Here is a 20,935-nt window from a genome sequence, read left to right as displayed (position 1 = left end):
AGCTCTATTGTCTCACGCAGCGGGTCTGCAGCAGTTGAGGCTCTTGCTGTTGCTGTGGTCAGGACTTGAGCTATGGCAGTAGGATAGGCGCCCTACTTCATTTTCCATAAATCTTGTAAGATGCCAGAAGTATTGCAAGCATCAGCATGTTGATAGTGCTCCATGTTCTTGACACTGCTGCTCAGAGCTGGTGAGGTCTTCGTACTTCAATATTGGTGTTATTTTTAAGAGATGCTGTAGAAAGGTTTGTCTCCAGAAGGGCTTTCCCCGCCTGCCTTGGGTCATGTCCTCGACAGCCGATGCAGTAGCACTTGTTGATTTTTATTTTTACTGTAGTACGGAAGAATCCCCAGTACCTGGTCTACACCATATCGCCCAAACCCAGAGTTGGCATGTTTTGTACACCTCTGTCTGTCCTTTCCTTGTGTGAGTGAGGGTTGGAAGCATGCCAGTAGTACCTGCTGGGAGACTTCTGTGCCAGTATGCTTCGTTTTCATAATGTAAAAGGATTAGCGGGTGTCAGGTGGGGTCAGGCAACCTCCTGGGGAAAAAATTTGTCATGTGGCTATTCAGGCCTATTGGTCCAGCTACAGCTTCCCGCCAAGGAAATCCCCAAAACCCTGAGGACCAGAGGTTGAGAAGGTAAATCACAGGAAGAATAAGCATTTTTTTCCCATCGCTTATTCTCTAGCTATAAGTGTTTAGTAATAGGTGCCACTAAAGATAACTCAGATTATCAGTTTTCAATAGTGACGTTTGAGGTGCAGAAGTTAGTCTGCATTGAATTTTACACGTAATCCTGCTTAAAGTATGCTTGTCTGCCTCTCTCCCAGCTGCATAGCTACAGACATTGATTGGAAACTACAGCACTGTTCTTAATGTACCAACTTCCCCCAGGTAATCCTTAAACTTTAGGGGTGTTTCATCATCTTTTATTTGGGAAAACCCAAGCGAGGGGTGCTGAAGGGCTCGCTGAGACCCTCAACAGCAGCAGTGGGGCAATCGCCTTGAACATCTCAGAGTCATGGCTGAAAATAGGAAAGAAAGAGGAAAGCTGAGCTGAAACAATGTGTTTCATAATCGTGTTCCTGTTAAGACTCCTTCAGCGTGGTATTTGGAGGACAACCCCACTTTCTTATCCTAAAGCTGGCACAAAAAGGCTTTGTGTGAGACATAGGGAGAAAAATTAAGATGAAAAGGTTTTTTTAATTTTTCCAGTAGTACAAACTTGACCACTGTCTGAATGCCTGGTTACAAAAAACTATGAGGAGTTGGCCCTTTTTAATTTTCCTCATCTGCAAGACTGCGGGGAGCTGTGCTGCTTGTTACCCCCTGGAGCTGCACAATGTCTGCTCCTTAATGCAGAGACGGGGGGAGAGGACCGGCGGGCTTTTAGATGCTGACTCAAGACTTTTCTAAGCATATTCACCACTTAAGGGGTTGATTTGAGATATTTGGACCCGTTTCATATCCTTTAATAAAAGATGCTACCTAAAGCTCTGCTAGAACTTGGGATATTTGAAAGCAGTTGGTAGAAAAAGACTGGTTTGCATCTTTTGGGATAAAATTAGGAATGTTATGGCAGAAGAAAGCATCGATGCTGCTTTTGAAACAGTGTTGACTGCGAATTTTTGTGTCCCTTGGGTATTGTAAAACTTCTTCACATTCTTCAGACATGCCAGAAAGAACTACCTCTGCTTTTTTAATGAACACCACATGCTTTTCTTCCAAATGAGTTTTCCTTCTCCTTTCCCCAGCACACAAGAAGGGGAGAGGCCCATGTTTTGCGTTATGAGTAACCCCCAAAGTCTGCATCAGCTAACAGTAAAAAGCACCATCTCTTTCCCAAATAGCGTGTGGGCCACTCCCACGAAAGCACAAGATGCTAAGCAGCAGAATTTGTCCAGTTGGAAGCTGCCTCCTGCCAGTGTAGTCCATCCAAACCCCTCCAGCCCTGGTGCTTCATGCATTTCAAATGCAGTAGAAATCACTTAGTGTCCCACTGGGAAAAGCAGCGAAAGTCTGGCTGATGTGCTAATAATTAAAAAAATATTTACCCTCAACTTGGCATTAGCATGGAAATGGTAATAGCTTGTTTGCAAGCAGCCTAGTCACTATATAGCGTAGCTGAAGAGCACTGTATATTAAAAGTGTATATAGCTGCTGTGTCTGGAGCTCTGCCTACACAGGATTAAAAGGAAGGCTGGTGGAGCTGCCAGCTTTCATCTCCCCACCTTGATCTCGGTTGGGTGCTTTGCTGTTTTTTGTAATTATGCTGCATAATTAAGCATAGAAGAGTGGTTGAAGCAGAAATGGTTAACTCACTGAGTAATATAATGTTGAGTCAGTGGTACGAAGTTGTTCTGTAGGAGTTTAAAAATGAATTTTGTTGTTAAATGTTATCTTCTGGCTTGTGATCAGCTATCGTATAGGTCATACGTTTTCTGATAAATTTGAAGGAAATCAAATTAAGGGATCCCAAATGGCGATATATGTGAAACTGAAGTCAGTTGAAGTCTAACGCTTATGTTTGTAGAGCCTCAAAGAGGCGGAGGAGAAAGGGAAAGGTGAAATCTGCATTACTCAGCAGAGACCTGGTGCTCCAACCCAGCACCTTCCCAAGTTAGGGAATTGCTCTTCCCACCTCCCCTGCAGCCAGGAGAACATAAGCTAAAGCTGGAGAGATGGATTAAGGGAGAAAATCCCTCTCTGCTGAAGGGCTTGTGGAAATATCTGCAGGGGCCTCACAGCAGCATTTGTACGGGGCGGGTACTGGTAGGGGCTGAGGAAGGTGAGATCTGGAGAACCTCCACGACCCTTCCCTTGCTGGGACGCTGGTACAGGGCTTGGAGCAGAGAAGAGCTAAAATGAGACTTAGTTTCTGCAAGACTCTTTCTTTCCTGGTTTATTAACCCCCATCCCCCTTTATAGCAGTCATAGAACCGCTCCTACGTGCACTTCTTTTGAAGCACGCGCTTGCACGTTAGCTCTGTCCTGCACAGCTCTTTGATCAATCAGAAAAGGTCCCTGCAGCAGCCAGATTCTCTTGGTGCTAATTCAGACCTCTGAGCTGGAAGTGCGTGTGAGGAGCACCTTAGTATTTCTTCTTGCTTTCCACCCCTTTAGAGACCTGTGGACATTAGCTTGGTTTCAAGTTAAGGTAATCATCCTGCCTTTTCAAGTCACACTCTACAAATGCTGGCCCCCTGTGAGATAAAACTAGGAGGGTGAGACGCAAAGATTTCTTTCCAAAGTTGTCCAGGGAATAGCCTGTAGGGAAAATGTTGACTTATTGTTGGAGACAATCCTGGGGAAAGCAAGCGTTCAAATGCATTAGGGTTTCTTCTTCACAAGTGGTTTCCTGCAACGCTCATTTTTTGTTACAGTGCCATTTTACACCCTTACCCCGGATGAAGCTTTCTGCTGCGTGATCTTGTATTCACCTCCCCCTTTTATTTTTTCCCCCCCCTCATTCCAGTTTGAGCGGCATGACCCGGTGGAGGGGCGGATCACGGAGCGGCAGTTTGGCAGCATGCTGCTGGCCTACAGCGGGGTGCAGTCCAAGAAGCTCACCGTCATGCTGAAGCAGCTCAAGAAGCACTTCCAAGACGGAGAGGTCAGTGGCATTCACAGCAAATTCGGGAAGTGGTGGTGGGGGCAGCCGTCCCACACCACGCTGAGAAATGAGTAAGCAATCTCCGTCTTCTTAAGAAAAGCATCCCCACCTTGTGAAGCAGTGGAGGGAGACACACTGCCTTTGCAGATAATAAATACTTTGCCAGCAGCGGGGAGGTGGAAGAGGTGCGAGTGCAGCGGTCAGTGTCCAGATCAGGGTGTAGGCTTGTCCCTATTAAAATGGATGCCGTAATTTTCAAAAATTTAAATTCACTGAACAGCACCCTGGGTCTGGAGCCAGAACAAACATTGAAGACAAGTTCCTTGTTACTGGCTCGACCTTGGATTAATTAGCTGCTGTGGCTGGGCAGGTTATTACTTAGTTATTAACTTATGTGAAAAATTATCTGAATTACTCGTGATTTAGAGAGGAATAAGGTTGCAGATCCTACACTCATTAATTTAGCGAGACCTTGGAATAAGACTTCTGTACCAAAAGGACGTGCCTTATCAGGTAAGGCAAGTACGGGCTGCTAAATTACTTCAGGATTAGAATTTCATGTCTGCCTCTATAAAGATGGATTGTTCTTTTATTAACTAGATTATAAACAAGTGATCTGTCAAAATGAGAATGGATGGAAAGTCTTTGGCTGCATATTGGGTCAATCTGACTGTTTTAGAGCCACTTTCTCCTGACATCAGATCTGACATTTATTTCTTAACTGGTTTAGATGCAAAGTGTGTTATAAAACACAAGTGTTGGCCAGGATCTAGTCCTTTTTTGTCCCTTTTTGGTGCCTTAACTGGACTTGTGTGATGTGCAGGAATCCTCAGTTCATGTGAAGCCACTTCGATGACTTTTTTGCCACTGTTTACTCCCTCTCTTAGTGGTGCTGGGGGACAGTTTCGACATACTAAAGCAGTGGGACAGGTAGACTAATAGGTCTCTATTAACTGCAAATAATGTTGAAATGTTAAAAACTGGAGGAAACAGTAAGTAAGCCAAAAGGCCATGATCAGAGTTGTGTGCCGGACAGAGGAGCCATGGTACCTGGAGGTTCTTGTGGCCTCAGGGTGCCAGGAAGAGCATTTTTTTGCAGATTCCCTCATGTTTTGTGGGAAAACAGGCTCAGTGTTTAATAGACTGTTATCAATAAACAGTGTCAACATGTCATCGGAGCTGACATGCATTGTGTGTTAATATTTGGAAATCTCACTTCTCAAGCTCTTTGTCACTGGCTTAAATAAGACCATTGAGGTTTCCAAGGTTATCTCCATTTATATGACCTTTGAGCGAGGTGCTGCAGATTTGACTTCTCCAATACCTCTGCTCCCCTTGAGTTTCAACAGGAAACATTTGATTTTTCATGAAAAAAATACTCCACTGTGATGTGTGTCTAACAGAAAATATCAGCTCTGTTTGTTACATTCCCAAACTGTTGATTCTTTTCCTGTGAATTGTGACGGGTTTTATACATATTATTGAACAGTAGCTGAGTGTATTAAAAATTAGGCAGAGGGAGTTATTTCAGAAGGTTTCTTACAGCAGATGTTTTCTTTCTTTCATGTGTAAGCCGAGACCCTGACATCCATGCTAGAGACAGAACTTTTTGGTTTTACTTTATTCCTCATCACTGAATCTACCAGATTGTGCTTCTACTTGCAGATAACTAGATTCAGAGCAAGTCTTTTTCTTTCTTTGTTCCAAGGACTTTCAGGGAGAGAAATTGGGGAACAGGATAAAAAATGACAGTTGAAAGAAATAGAATTGGTGGAAAACACAGGATTCCTTAGACCAGGGGGAATGAAACACCCAGAATCCTAAAACAAGACGGCCTCTCTGTTAACAAGTACAAGATATTTAATGGTTTAAAGAGTTGTAAAGGATGCAAGAAGTGCCAGCTGCATTGCACTGGAGACAGATAAGCCGTATTTGCAGCCAGGGCAGCTGAACATCCGTGCTTATGCAGAGCTAGAGAAATCCTCCACTTCAGCAGGTTTTAGCTGACGAAGAATCCAGCCTGGTGCCTAACTTTGCATTATCTTTTATACAAGGGAACCTTTTCTTGAAAATTTGCAGGGTTCTTTTTTCCCTGAGGTATTTTAGAAGACCATATCCCTTGCAGATTTGTGTGCAGCACTTTGTATCTAAATGTACTTAAGTACTTTTATTGGATCACTCTGCTGCAGCTGGCAGGGTTTTTACGTAGCTTAAATTTCCCCATCTCTTTAGAAACAGGACTGCCATGACCAGAATCACATTAACCACCTTTCTGGATAACTTATTCAGGGATGTGCTTGCAAAGTTTTCTTTGTAAATGAATGGAATATTAAGGCAGAGAGTGTTCTCCCACTTGAGACTGCGAAGCTTGACGCTGGCGTTGCTTCTTCCTCTGTGTTTGTAACCCAGACATCTGCAGAGCAAGCAGCTGCTTCGGTCAGGCTCTGCCTTACACCCACCCTATAAAAAGGGAGCGGAGCTGGTGCTATCCACTGCTCTCTCTTTGGCTCCTAGACCTCAAGGAGGTGTTAAAGCCACCCAGCCACGTCATTTATCCTGCAGTACTTTCCACTCACCGAACACCTTGTAGGTCAGAGAGGTTTATGATGCAAACATATTTTGAGGGAAGAATTTTTTTCCCAAATCCCTTCTTTTCACGCTTCACAAGCCTGCCTTTATAGCAGCGTAGTATCATTATCTGAGCAGTTGACTAACTTGCTGTAACTCCCCTCTACGCCGAAAGCAGTAGGGGCTTTGCCTTGCTATTGCTTTCCAAAGAAAGCAGAGGTAAATGATTTTCACAGTGTGATGCTGGGAGAGGAATGGCAGTGATTGTACCGAACTTACCTGACAAGCTTTACCTTGGAAATGCAATTTACCGTGAGTGCTTTCTTATGAAATCTGCCAAATATTGTCTTAATTGTCTGATGCAGTTACCTTTTCTGCACAAGGCAATCCTTGCAAGCACTTCCACATACTCAGTTGGTATCTGGAAGGTTAAAGCTCTGGTTTTAATCAAACCTTTAGCCATATTCCAACATCGTTATTCTACTTCCCTGCTTTTGGGAATGGCATGTTTTCTTGTATTAATTGATAATCTGCTTTCATTTTTACATTTCTTGAGGAAAAATCCCCTCTTACCCTGGATATGTGAACTTCTCTGCATATTCAGCAGAGCTGCCACAATCTGCTTTGTTTAAAATTGCTTACGGTCCTACCCCTTGAGTTATACTTACACAGCTGCTTTTCTCCTACTTGAAAGGACTTGAGTTGTCGGTATTATTTGCAAGCAAGGTATTTGGTTTATATCTCTCTAACTGCTAGAAAACCAAGCTGACTCTTCAGAAACTAGTGATCCGGGTCATCTTCCACATGTGCTTTGAGGGCTGTGTAGCATATTTTTCTGTTGAGATGGCAGATGGTGGGAGTGAGATATAATTCTCCCCATCTGAAACCTGGATTCCCAGGTGAAAAGCCCTAACTTTTGAAAAAGGTGTTTGAGCTATCGTAAGATGCATGTTACAACAGGTATGTGTTTCTGGAGTCTGCCTGCTTCTGTATCACTAGTACTACTTAACTGATGAAAGGATTCAGGTTTATGAATCAACAGCTAGATCTACAAATGCCTTGAAAGAAGTGATCATCCAGATCCCATAATCTCTACCCTGGTGCTCTCCAGATACGCGATTTCTTGTGATTCCAAATTAACACAAGCTCCTGTTGTATAATGGAAACTTCTATTGGTCTTCCAGTGGAGATACGAATAACTTACAAAGAGCTGAGCGGTGCTGACAAACACAACAATAGGGAATAGATAAATGCCCATATTTGGACTTCTTACTGATGAAGGCGATCATTCATCTGTCAGCTTGTTGGTGCTGAGGCTGTCCTAGTGTCTGATTTTATTTTCACTTTGGTAGCCGGAAAGGAAACGGGGTTCATGCCAGCCTCAACTACAGGATTCATCAATAAAATGCTAACTTTCGTAATACTGATGGCATTTTTGCTACAGAGTTTCAGTATCTCTGCCCACATGAAAGCCCAGATTTGTAGGATGCCCTTGTACATCATTGCTTTTGCTTTTTCAGGTGGTGAAACGCTCACAAGTTTAGGTGTGTAAGTATGTAAACCTTCCCTGTCACCTGCTGAAACAATACAACTGCAGTGTTGGTACTAAACAAGGGGCAGTTTTTCATAGACAGCAATGCTGTTTGGCCTTGACCTCTGGCATTTCGTGGTGGAAAATTCCAGGAAAATGCTAAGCTGGGGCTCTTTGCTTGGAACAGCTGCTGGGGTGCCTTGTAGCCACTATTGCAAACCTCACATGTCCCAAACAGAGCAGGTAAACCGCAGCAAAGTGTCTTCTGCTGGCCTGAAAGCGTCCACATGCCTTCTGGTTCCTCCAAGCTTTCCACATTTTTAGTGCTCAGCTCCCAGGCAGGAGCATGTCAGTCTGAAAACACATAGCAGGGAGGTGTCCAGATGGGCATCTGAATTGCAAAGATCTTTACTCCTCTAGTTCTGTTGTACAAAACAGAGGAATTTTTTCAGTACTTCCTGCAGAAGTACCAGATTGATTTGTTTTGTTTTGTTTTGTTTTTTGTTTTTGTTTTTGTTTGGTTTTTTTTTTTTTTCTGGGACAATATTTTATTTAATTCTGCCATACATCTTTCAGTGTACCCCTTGGCAAGCGGAGCAGGTAATCCTATAAAGAAAGATTCCTGTACAGTAACTGGGGATTTTTTTCAGATCCGTTGTCCATGTGTGCATTTTGCTGTCTCATCCTTTTTGATCTGGATCTGTGAATCCAGGGCTGACAAAGCCTGCTGTTGCATTTGTTGGTGTGCACTCCGTGCAGTGTACATCAGCAGTGCATCGCCACGTACTCAGTTACAGCAAAGATAGGAACAAGCTGCAAATTTTCTGCAATTCCTTCTGCTTACAGTTCTAGAGGCACCATGTCTGTATGAGAGGATTGTAAAAAATGTGCTTTTTCTTTCAGAAAAGAAGATAGGTGGCTTCTTCCCAGATTAGAAGTTATTTGAGCAAGGTTACAACGAAGTGTATAAATTTGTATTTGTCAGTACCCGCTGAATGTTGTGGTCATCCATCCAGACCATGAAACTGTGCCGTGTTATGCAGTTGCTAAATCAGTCTGTTACGCTAGACAGGATAGGAGGAGCCTGAACCCAAACTCCTCTCGACAAGCTGATTTCTCTTCTAGAGGAGCAGGCTGAGTGGTTATTACTGTGGTGATGATTTACCTCCTCCAGTGGCTCCGGGCCGTGGCTGTGGTGGGGGAGTTTGGAGGCTGCAGCTCTTGCCCCAGCCCTGACGCCGTTGTGCTGGTGCTAAAAGGGTCGATAAAATCGGATGGAGTGTAGCTGGGTGGGGGTCCCAGGGCCGTGCTCGTCGGTGGCTGCTCTCCCAGAGCTCCTCACTGGTTGCATCGGTGCAGGGAGGAGGGTGTTGCTTACCCCCAGCCATGCTGGGATGCAGCGGTGCCAGCGCTGGGTGATCTCAGGAGGCTTTTCTGTGACTATCCAGGCGTGTGGCTGTGGGCACTCACCGAGCACACACTCGCCAGCCCCAGGGTGAGAGGAGCCCCAGGTGACTGTGCCGGTAAGTAGAGCTGCCAGCGATGCAGCCCCGCAGCCATCCTGCCACCAACAGCGAAGCTAACTGGGGCACATCTGTCCGTGTGGGTTGCAATGTCACCTTCTGCCACACTGAGTAAGACGTGGGATCCCCCCGGGGATCCCTGAATCTCTTGGGAGAGACATTGCAGGGCGTGAACTATTTCATTACTGTCGTTGCAAGTGTGCAAGCTTAAAAAAAAAATATATATCTATAAATGAACCTGCTTGCAGCAGTCTCCCGGATCCCAACCACAGCCTCATGGTGTGCCCGCTTTTCTGGGCGAGAGCTGGCTGTGGAGTGAGGGCTGGAAAAATGCTTTTTGGTCTCTGCCACTGCGGACTGTGCATGAGGCAGTCCCTTCCCATTGCACGACTGGTGGGACCAGGAGGGGAGCAGAAGCGGTTAATAAAAGTACAGGTCACAAACCATATCCTCAGGTGCCAAGGTTAGGAGTGTTTTGAGCATGCAGATGAATTCTCCTTTGACTACAGCTTTCAGCCGATGAGTCGCTTTGTCATTTGTAATCCAGGTAGTGTCAGGATCTGCTTTTCCTATCACCATAACACCATCATTTCTGTGTCCTAGGGGCTGACATTTGAGGAGGTGGAGAGCTTCTTCACTTTTCTGAAGAACATCAACGACGTGGACACTGCTTTGAGCTTCTACCACATGGCTGGGGCTTCGCTTGATAAAGGTATTAAACCCTGTGAGATGGACAGGCTGAAACCTTGAGGGAGTGTGACTTGTGCTGTATCTCTGGAGTTGGGAAGATGTCGAACGAGCCCATGCTGACAGGTTAAAAGTGTACCAGAATTGTGGTTCCTCCCTGTATCCATGGACACAGCAAGTTAAACTCCTCATTAAAGAGGGATTTGGGGTTTTATACTTCCCCAGTTTTAGATATAGAGGGGGGAAAAAAGGCTGAACTGTATAGCCTGAATAGATTAGTAAGTGGTGGTATCACGGTGATATCTTCAGCGGGACTGTTCGGGCCTGATGCGTGCAAGAGACAAGATGACCTAGTGAGCATATCACAGGCTCTGGGACCAGATCCCAGGCACACTAGTGTTTCTTCTTCATCCCTGTCTTCTGAAGTGCCGTTTTTTTCCTCCTTTCACAAAGCACTTGAAAAATGATTGTTGGCAGAGACAAGCAATATTATAAGAAACAATCTTGCAAGCTGTATCTTCTGTAGAGGTCTCCGCGGTTGACGCGGCAGAGGCACAGTGGTAGGAACTGTTCAACCTTTGTTTTGTTTCAACTTGGCTTAAAAATAAGAAGCTTTGCCTAGAAATAAGAGCTATATGGCCAGATGCTGCATTTCTGATCGGCAATCCAAGTAATGGCAAGAACTTTTGGAGCTCCCGGGCATGCTGGAGGGAAGGTGGGGAAGCACGGGAATGCCACTGCAGTCCCAGAGTGAGAAATGAAGTCTGTCCAGAGCAGGCTCTCTTCAGATAACCCAGTCCAGAGGCCGCGTGTGGCCGGAGGAGCTGGCTGGATAAACCCCAGAGCTGGTGTTTCCTAGGGACCTTGGTAATAGTGTGGTTCATGGATTGGACCAATCCATATCTATCTTCATCTCATCATGGGTTTCTTTTTCGGAGTTAATCCATATCAGGTATGTTCTCAGATCTGACACAGTGGTGTTTGACTTTTTTTTTTAAAGTAAAAAAAAAAACTCCACCATACATTTAAAAAAAAAAAAAAAAAGCCCAGCTCGCTGCTGCCAGGATCTGTCACAAGTGTGTGTTTTTCTTTACTAGATTTTTTTTTTTCTAAGAGTTGTTTTTTTAAAACACTCAGACTGGGAATATGAAAAAAAAGATGCCAAACTCATTAAAGGCTTTTTAGGCTAAGTGGAAACTCTTGTCTACTAGAAAGTTAAATCTGATGTATTTAGGCAGCTGCAAAATTAAATGTTTTGGAAGTAAGCTATTCTTCCGACCGCTGCTGTTGTTGGAATATTAAGACATTAATAGGTTTTTGGGCAGTGGAATTACAAAGGGAGTCAGATGTGTCACATCTCGAGTGTGTCAACAGCCCTTCTCATCTTTGATTTTTTTGGGGGAAATCATCCATGCTATTTGTTTTAGATCACCATTATTGTAAGACTTAAAAGAACCGGATAGGATTTTCTTTTATTTAAAAGTAAAAATATGATGTATGGATGTGCTGCTGCTGTGCAGAGCGCTTTCTGCAGTGTCCCAAGAGGAGGTAATAGCCCAGCAAATCCAATTTACTCAGTGTCTGCAGTAAATTAGCAATTGCCCTGTCGTGAAATATGTATTTGTGGAGCATTGAGGTCCGCGTGCAGTCGGTAAATCAGTGTGATTACTGTTTAATTACATGCAATTAATGAGCTTGTGCTGGAGCAACAGCCATTGAGCTGGGAGTATTTGGCAGGAGTAAGTAAACCTTGGGGAGGGTTGGTGGGGTGCAGGGCACGGCTTCAAACCACTCGCAGTTGTCCCCAGACCCCCGTCCCTGCCTGCAGGGGCCCGGCTGTTGAGAGAGATTTCCTCGAGCTTGGGCAGGAGGGGAGGGTTATCCTGCAAATCCCTTCTTCCTATGTGTCTGGTAGCTGACACGAATCACCCCTCACGTCCTTCTTTCTGTGCTGCTGAACCCGGAGATGCTCTGGGCAGGAGGCATGAAGAGAGCGTTTTGCTGTGGTCCTCACGAAGGTGCAGAGCAAGCTGCAGCGATGCGCTTGGGTTTTGCAGCAGGGATCTGTGTGCTCCTGTTGCTAAATTTTCTACGCATTACCCGTTTCCATATGCGTGCGCTCAGAGTCTGGATATTGCACCCACAAATCAAGTAAGCAATAAATGGGGTGTACTCTTCCAAAAGTCCAGCTTTCACAGGGTTGCTTACTGAAAAACAACAAATGTAAAAATTACTCATCATATGGGGAGGAGGAAGACGATAGTTTGTGTATGAAATAAATCGCTGCTAACCTAATGCAGCAAGTGTTGTTATAATTTTAGAAGGGTTGTTTAAAAGCTAAGAGGCAAAAAAATGGATAGCACCAAACAGCCACAGCTTGACAACTTGTTTTATGTGTTGAATTAAAGTAGCCTCTTCTTCGAAAAAGGATCATAAACCTGTATTTTAATGACCCATAGAATAACACACAGATTATTTGTTAGTCCATCTTTCATTTTACCAGAAACATAATAGCCGTCATTCGCTTAAATAATAAGCATTACTTAAAAAACTTTCCCAGCCTGGGTTTACAGCTGGCAGCAGGACAGGAGCCAAATTCATCGCTTACTCCCCTTCCAAGGCGAGGGTGTGAATTGCACTTTTTTTTTTTGGCACCGTCCGCAGCCAGGCTTTCCGAGCAGCCGTTCTGCTGGCGCCGGCAGAGAGCCACGGTGTGGCTCCTTTGTGTTTTAGGGCAAGGCACAGATGCGCTTTGGTAGAGGTGGGCCAAAGCGAGGGGAGACAGCTGAGCCCGCTGCTTCACGCCTCGGGAGTGGGGCTGAAGCCCGGGGAGGGGCTGATGGAAGATCGTTTTATTTGAAGGACGGAGCTTGAAACGGCTGCCAACTTGACGGGGAGTTTGGAAGGAGGTAAAGGTGAGCTTTGAGTGCAGCATGTATATGTTGTCACATTGCTGCTTGCTTTAATCTGCCTTCAGGGCTGGAGGAATGCAGTCAGTCGTGTGTCCTGTCCCCCCCCAGAGGCACAGCTCAGATTGCTGCTCTGGAGTAGTTGCATGTAGGCAACGAGGAATTTTGTAGGGTAGGTGACATTGGCTGGGATCTCTGGAGACCCTTTAGTCCAACAGGGTTGCCTACAGCAGCTCGTCCAGGGCCACCTTCGGTCAGGTTTTGGGTATCCCCAGGGATGGAGAAGCCACTCTGGGCATGTAAGAAAGCCTGGATGAGTATTTGTGATAATTGGTGAGAAGGAGAAGAGTCGAATGATGAAATCTGGTGTCCTGCAGAGGCAAGTCAAGGTCACCATTTGTCACCTTTTCTGCCCTCACACCAGTGTGCTGACGAGCCTGTATGTGTGCATCCTGATGGAAAGGGACTGGGGAAGTGCTTGGTACTTGAGGACACTGTGGCCGTGCCCTTGATCAGGAGGGGTTTGGAACTCACCTGCCCTTTGGATTTTTTTTTTGGTACCCGCACAATTACGGTGTGGTGTTTGCTGAGCACCGATGCAACGAGTTGTTGGGCGCAGCCCCGTCTCAGCAGAGGATGCCTGTTCACAAGGCTTCAAGAAATCAGCTCGGTAACCCTGAGGGCAAGCTCTCTGTAGATCAACGGCCCCTGGCAGATGCTGAATACCTTTCAGTCTAGAAACCACTTCCTGTGTTGGAATCCCCTTTCTTTACTTATTTACTGCAGCAAATACTACATAAACAGTGGATCAGCTCTGCCTTTGAGCTGGTAGCTCTGCTTTTTTCCCCCGAAGCACGATCTCCATGACTTTCCATCATGTTCCCATTAATGTCAGAACAGTTTCTACTCAGCTGCAGGGCTGCAGACTTGCATTTTGAGAGAAAAAAAAAAAAAAAAAAGAAAAACATGCTGTGCCACAGGATTGCATAGAGTTTGTACATCTCTTTTCTGGATGGATATTCTGGCGCGTACACATGCAGATGATTTGAGAAAAGTTTATTTGCTAGCTATATTGTCAGTGATGGCATCCAGTGTTTCCAACTGGGATGCTTAAAATAGAAATCTGCGTATCAGACGTTAGACCCTACATAGCCTGATTTCTGGGACCCCAAAATACACGTGTCCTGCCTCTGCAGCCTGGAGCTGCCCAGGGCAGGGAGCCCCGCTCCCGTCGCCCCGGGTGCTGTTTGGGAAATGAAGGCAGCAGCCCAGCTGCCCGTTATTTTGGCCAAATGTGTGATTAATCTCAAGACAGAGGAAAAAAGGTGAAGTTTGCCATCTGGCTAGGCTCTGGCCTGTAGAAGAGCCCTGTTTGTAAGCGCTTGGTGAGGCATTACGATGTGGTTCTGGGAACTGGAGTGAAAAAAAAAAGATAACTGTGTCAGACACTAAACTTGCATAAAATAACTCAGATGGCTCATTAAAGGAACCAGTGGGAGACACTAACACTTGAAATTTTAAAAGCTGCATAGATTTTCAAGGTAGAAATGTGGAATTCATTTTCAGTGGTATAAAATCCAGGAAACTTTCCCGTGTGGAGATGGATGCAGCCATCCTAAAACCCAAATCAAATCTGGACAAGCTTTGTTTTAAGAGCTGTTTCCCTTGAGACCATCTATTTTGTCTGGCAAAATGGTAAAGAAATGATGCTGGGGGGCTTACTTCAATTTTATTTGCCTCCCTGAGATACCTTGTAGTCTGGAGTGTGTGCATCAAAGTGGAGAGCAGAGACACTTTCCCCTTCCTTATGACTCCTTAAAAAACAATAAAACCATTACTGGGCACAGCACAGTCACGCAGCCCCTGTGAAATAACATTTTTGCAGAATTTTTGCATCGAGCAAGAACAATGTGATAGAGGGGATGCTTGCGTAGCTGGATTAATAAGAGAGGAAGCAGTAACTGGTGGCTGTAAGCACATACTACACCTGGTAAAACTGCAGCCATAAAAAATGAGCACACGTCAAAGAGGAGGGAAGGATCGGGTGACCACCTATAGAGATCGAAGGAGAGGGGTGAAAACCCAGCGGTAAAATATGACTTATAATTTAAGAAATCATTCTAACTTTTTTTTCCATATAAGGCAAATAACTTCTTCGATAGGGTATTTGGGGAACCATCAGGAGAGGATGGTATCAAAGCTTGCTTGAGCACCTTTAAGGAAGATTAACATTTAAGATGAGTTAAGTGAAATTCAGTGTTGCTGTCTGAGGAAATACAGATTTGCTTTGGCTCTCTGAAGGTCTGGGTCTCAGGTAAGCCATGGCTTATAGCTCTTAAAACCTCTGCCATTGCCAAAGTTGAGGTGTTTTACAGTACCTCCCCAGCAGAAAGACTTTCTGGGGAAAAACTAAGCTGGGAAATAAGTTTAGATAAAGACTTTCTTTCACCTAAACCTCCTCTTTTTCCTTGAGCTTTACACACTTCAGTGAAGTCCCGCAGCAGTGTGTGTGGCAGGTAGGAGTTACAGCACGTGTTTTGCAGCTGGCTGGAGCTAGGACTGTGTTTAGGGAATGAGCATGGCCTAATTGGGGAGGAGAAAGGCACCTTTTACAAAGGCACATATAAAATGCAGGGGCAGGGCGTTTATCTTGGTAAAAAGGACGGCGCCATCTACCATTCAGCTCCAGCGTTTGCTGCCACTTCATGTTCATGGCGTTTGATCAAGGAGGACCTATAAATACCACATCGTCCCTGTGCAGTTTATAGTCACCCTCTCCTCTGGTTTGGGGTACGTGTGATGCTGGCCATCTCTCGGATCGAGGGGGAAAGCTGAAGGCAGCTTTGTCGTTTAATCTGTGAGCGTTCGATGTCAGTGTGAGCTAATGAAATAAATGATGGACCATTAAAGCCCTTTCTGGAGGGCTGCTGCCATCTAATGCGCCCGCTCACTTGGGTTGCATTCGTTCGATCGCGTTGCATCTTGCTGGCTGATTTGTGCACATTCAGAAGACAGCTGATAGGAAAGGGATGCACGGATGCAGTGGCTGTCCCTGCGCTTAAAATGTGAATTCCCCCATTTCCTTTGCTCTCCAGGTTTTCTTGAGACCTGTGCTGCATGTGTGGCACGGTATATTCTGCAGCCTGGTTGGTGTGAGTGGGCTGGGAGAGAGGTGCTGGTCTCCCCACGGCTCAGTTGGCAAGGTTTGGGTGTAAGGCTGGGGAACAAAATTAATTCAAGTTTTCTTTAATGATTACATTGCCTCTGCCCTCCCCAAAGCAGGCTCTGGCTTCCCACAGGACATGCACAGGAGCAGCGGCCGTATCCTGACTTATGGTGACAGAACTGAAATGTAGAGTAATAACTGCAAAGCAGAGCTACATCTGTCATGTAGGAAAGGATTTTAACTCAAAAAGAATAATTACAGGGAAAGAGCAGGTGCCTACTTGAGATGATATATACTTTAATCCACCTTCTGTTTAATTTCAGTTTCCTCCTGCATTATTTAGTAAAAGGAGGGATTTTATAGGGGGAAAAAGACCTGATGGTGGCTGTGGATTCCTCCCTGAAAACCCCAAACCTGACTCAGGGGAGCAGAAATGGGGTGGGAGGAACCAATAATCTGAACGTTCATTAAAAAAAAAAAAAAAAAAAAAAATCCTATTAGAAACACTTCATGTAGTTTCGAATTAATCCGGTTATGGTATAGATTGGGTGCTTACTTTTTCCTTGCTGACACATAACTCTTCAAAACTTCTGAAGGGCCGGTAGCTCTGCAAAGGGACCAGAGTGCATGAACTCAGAAGGATGCTGTGGATGAAAGCAGAGGGTTTTTTTTTTTTTATTTCAGTCTGATTTTTGTGTCACATCACTTCCCTCTCTTGCCTTGCTGAAGGGGAGCTCCACAGCTGAAGCCTCATCCCAGTTGCTGTGAGCTCGCTGCCGCGGTGCACAGTCTCTCTGGACGGGGTTTCCTCGCGTCGCGCTTTGTAGGGAAGCAATTTAACTTAAAATACAGTCATGTTCCTGCAAAACCCTTCCATTTTCTAGAGTATTTGGAAGTAGCAGTTCAGCCCTGACAAACAGTGCCACGTGAGCTGCTCTTACCTCCCCTCATTCCTTCGATTAGCAGCCGTCAAAGGGAGACTAGAGGGCAGCCAGATGCACTTGAATTCGTGTAGGGAGATGGCTAAACCAACCCAGTGATTTTTTTTTTTTTTTTTTTTCCTCCCTTCATGCAGCAAAATCTACTGCATAACCCTGCCAGATTGATAGCTCCACGGATTGCTCTTTTCTCGAGGCGTGATAAAACTACCACTCGCTTCTTTGCTGATGATCTCAGCTGCCAGTCTTGGGGGAGAAGTGAAACAATTAATTTATAACTCTTTATTTTATTGCAAGGTTAACCTTGTCTGCTTGCTGCAGAGCCTGTCGCAGGGTGAGGGTGGATGGGTTAGTTCTGCAATTATTGGCCCTGAGTTGCTTAAAAGGAAAAATGGTTTTTATTATTCCCAGCCTGCTGGAATAGTCGGTTCATGGAATATCATCTTTGCAACACTGTCGGAAGGAGCTGCCTTGTTGATCAAGCCCATCAGGAGAGGTTTCCCACCTGGTGTTTGCTGTAGTGCTGACGCTTCTGATTCTGTAACCAAAGCGGGGAAAAAACATCCCACCTTGGTGTTTTTAATGCTTATCTTGAACACGCAGGTGTCAGCACGTCGGTGCTCACCAGCAGCCTCACCCCACCCCGTGCGGTGTTGCAGTAGGATGGCGAAGGCTTTGGGGAGCCTGGTTTTGAGGCAGGTGTCGAAGGGGCTAGGGACGAGGCTTATTTCAAAGCCTCCTTGAACATGACACGTTTTCATAAAGGCAGTTTTCCCTGGAGGAACAAGAGTCTTCCTCTCCTGTGCCCGCGTTCACTGCGGCTGGCGGATCCACGACACCTGGCTAACCTTGGGCCCTCCCTCTGTTGCAGTGACGATGCAGCAAGTGGCCAGGACGGTGGCCAAGGTGGAGCTCTCCGACCACGTGTGCGACGTGGTGTTCGCACTCTTCGACTGCGATGGTGAGTGACCCCCAACCTCGCCCCATTTCTCTCGGCCAGGCTGGGTGGGAGTCGACCCAGGAGAAGAAATACAGGGGGGGAAAAAAAACGCCAGCCATGAAAGCTGGCCATAGCCTTGGCTCTTCTTGCCGTGCTACCCTCCGCTTTTTGGCCGTGGATCCGTACTGATGCTCCTGCCCTTTTAAGAAGAGTATCTGGTGGTACCCAGATTCCGAGATGTTGTTCTTAAAACATTGGATGCAAGCATTTGGCATGCACAGCTTGCTACACAGCTTTCCGCCCGCCTCTCCCCTTCCAAAACTCTTTGTTTAATAAAATGAGCTGTTGTGCTTCAATGTAGGAAACGAGCCTATCTGGTGCTTTGTTATCTCCAAAGTCCTTGACAAATATTAGCTTAATTAATTAATGGCAGCTCTGTGCTCGGCTGGGAAACTTGTTGCTTTCCTGATCCGCAGAGGATGCAAGCGCTTGGGGGTAGTGTGCTGTCACACTGAAACAGTCTCAGGATGATTTAATGAGAATTAGGGGAGTCTTTGCCACCAGGGGATGATGGCAGCAATTCAGACTTGGAAAGTAGCAAAATTCTGCATTTGCCCAAAACTGTCAAGCCAAAACCAGAGACCTTGCTGGCACCCTGCTTCTCCAGCAGAGTCACCGGGATCTGGCAGCTCAAAGTGGCAGCAGTGATGCATACATAAACAGTTGTTTGCTTCCTGATACGAACATTGAAAAAATATCTTTCATTATTTAATTCCTTGTTGTGACCCTCTTGGGTTCAGCCACACCTGCTGCTTTGTATCATTTTAAGATTGCATCTCTTGTTTTATTTTTTCTCTGTGCTTCAGTGCCACTTCCTGATAGATGATCACTTCCTCAAGCCAGATGATCAGGCTGGAAATCAGAGTGAACCGAAGCGTAGCCAAATCGTCTCTGTTTGCATCCTCTCATAGGAGAATCTGCTAAATATTTTGATATTTTAGGGGGAAAGACTGTGGTTGCCAGAGCAGTCCCTGTAAGGAAGGAACTATGTGGAAAAGCAGGCACAGAGCTCTTATTTTTTGCGTGTGTTTTCACTCCATCAGTGTTTATAGACATTACCACGCATGCATCAAAAACCTGCAGCACCAGAGGGAATTTTACTCACCCTTTGATAGTTTGTTGGAATTCTGCTGCCCAGATTTGCATTCGGCTGTAAGGCAGGAAAAAAAATGCTCTCAAATGAAGCAACTCATTCACGAAATACAATGATGTGGTTCCCGGTACCAGCCAGAGAGATTCTCTCCCCTTTGATCTGGGGAACGAATGGCACTGGTGGGTTTGCTTCTTGAGGGCTGGTGTCCCTTCTGTTTTTTTCTGTGCCCAAAGGAGGGTTGCTTTCCTGTGCTGCTCCCCAGAAACTAAAATCAGCACTGCCAGCTGTGCTCATAGGCAGGGGAGCAAAACAGGCAACAGGATCCATGCAGCATCGTGGCAGAAGGCACCAGCCCCTCAGCAGGCGGGCGTCAGGCTGAGTGGCTTGCTGCTGTCCTCTGCCATCAACCAGCGCCCTAAATAAAAATCCCAGAGGTTTTAATTTATTGGTGGTTAAGCAACTACAGAATAAAATTTGCCCCAATTCACTATAATCTTATTTTTAACGTAAATTTAGTTGACATGATTCTTCATAACTTCACTAGGTTACTTTAATGAGTCTTCCCTTCTCCATTCAGAAAAATCTGCACTCTGCTACCCCGTGCTCCTGCCATTTTCTAAATCACTTCAAGCGGAGAGTTTCCCGTGGGTGCCCGGGCATTTGATTTGCATTTGCTTTTCTGCCTTCAAACCTCAGCGTTCCAGGCCCTGCAAGACGTGGCGGTACCAGGCTGAGCGGGACAGCGTCTGTAGGGCAGGGGATTTAAATGCCGTGGTTCGGCAACCCTTGCTCTGCAGGGTATTTTTGGAGGTTGAAGCCAAACGTGATTTCAGTCCCTTTAAAGTTAGTGCATGTGGGGCGGTGGTTGTTGGTGGGTTTTAGCATTTATAATACTTTTTTTTTTTTTTTCTTCTCACAGGGAATGGCGAGCTGAGCAACAAGGAGTTTGTTGCCATAATGAAGCAGCGCCTGATGAGGGGCTTGGAGAAGCCCAAGGACATGGGCTTCACGCGACTCATGAGGGCGATGTGGAAGTGTGCCCAGGAGACGGCGTGGGATTTCACCATGCCAAAGCCATAGCGGGGCCAGGGGGGGGGACACCAGCTTCCCCCTTGGCCCTGCCACCACCGCTGCTGCCGACACCTGCGGGGCGAGCCCAGACTGTTTGTAACAGGAGATTTTTGTAAACGGGAGTTAGAAATCAAAGCCTCTTGTATTTGCAGCTTCTGCCTGCCACTTGGCCTCTCCATGTTCCTCTCTCTCAGGAAAAAGGAATTTTCTTGCTGCGGCCACCTCCGCTTTGCGATGTGCGCTGCCCGCAGAGCTGGTGGGGCTGCACCCACCTGTTTTATTTAATGCGATTACAAAATGGCACGAGGTTTATTTGAAATTCTTAAACGTGGCACTAAGAAAGAAGCTGTGGCATTCCCGGATAGATTGTAGCAGTGGGACCCACTGGCAGAGGCAGGAGCAGCCAGGTGGTGAGAGCTCCCCCGGGATTTTGGTTGGCAAAATGCTCTGTGCTCCCCCAAACTGTCGGGGGGGTAGAGGAGGTGGGTGCACCCCAGGAGGGGCTGCTTGTGCCGAGGTGCTGCCTTGGTGTAAGAGCAGTAAAAGGTGGTGGAGCACCTTTCTCCTGCCTCTTGTAGAAACAAACCTCCTGTGGGAGGTCCGTAATTTTAAATTTTTTTTTTTTTTTTTAAGGGGGTGCCTTCGCTGTGGGGAACTGCCGTTCTGTCACGGGGACGGGCTGAAAGATTTCATGTGCGTTCTGTAAACTAAAGATGTTGCTCACATCAACCTGCCTCGCAGCTCCTCTACTTCTGATTGCTTCAGGTCTTCACACAAGCCCGGGGCGGGGGGGGTTGGCGAGTCGGCGGCGATGGGGCGTTTTGGTGGGGGGG

At 46.0% G+C, this 20,935-nt stretch overlaps 1 protein-coding gene across 6 annotated transcripts in view; it reads left to right on the top strand.

The window, feature by feature from the left end:
• The window catches only part of MICU1 (mitochondrial calcium uptake 1), a 111,605-nt gene extending 90,774 nt beyond the window's left edge, over positions 1-20,831 (top strand). For all 6 annotated transcript variants that reach the window (XM_042788528.1, XM_042788525.1, XM_042788504.1 and 3 more), the window contains 4 exons: positions 3,479-3,616; positions 9,842-9,950; positions 17,810-17,899; positions 19,951-20,831. In XM_042788528.1, coding sequence (XP_042644462.1) covers positions 3,479-3,616; positions 9,842-9,950; positions 17,810-17,899; positions 19,951-20,111 — 498 coding nt within the window. In that variant the 3' untranslated portion in view covers positions 20,112-20,831. The remainder of the gene's footprint in view (positions 1-3,478; positions 3,617-9,841; positions 9,951-17,809; positions 17,900-19,950) is intronic.
• Positions 20,832-20,935: the final 104 nt, after the last annotated feature.

This window comes from Tyto alba, unplaced genomic scaffold (genome assembly GCF_018691265.1).
Source record: "Tyto alba isolate M040663 unplaced genomic scaffold, T.alba_DEE_v4.0 Super-Scaffold_1, whole genome shotgun sequence".
NCBI classification, from domain to species: domain Eukaryota; kingdom Metazoa; phylum Chordata; class Aves; order Strigiformes; family Tytonidae; genus Tyto; species Tyto alba.
The sequence above is the reverse complement of the archived record's forward strand: the minus strand, read 5'-3'. Positions and strand labels throughout refer to the sequence as shown.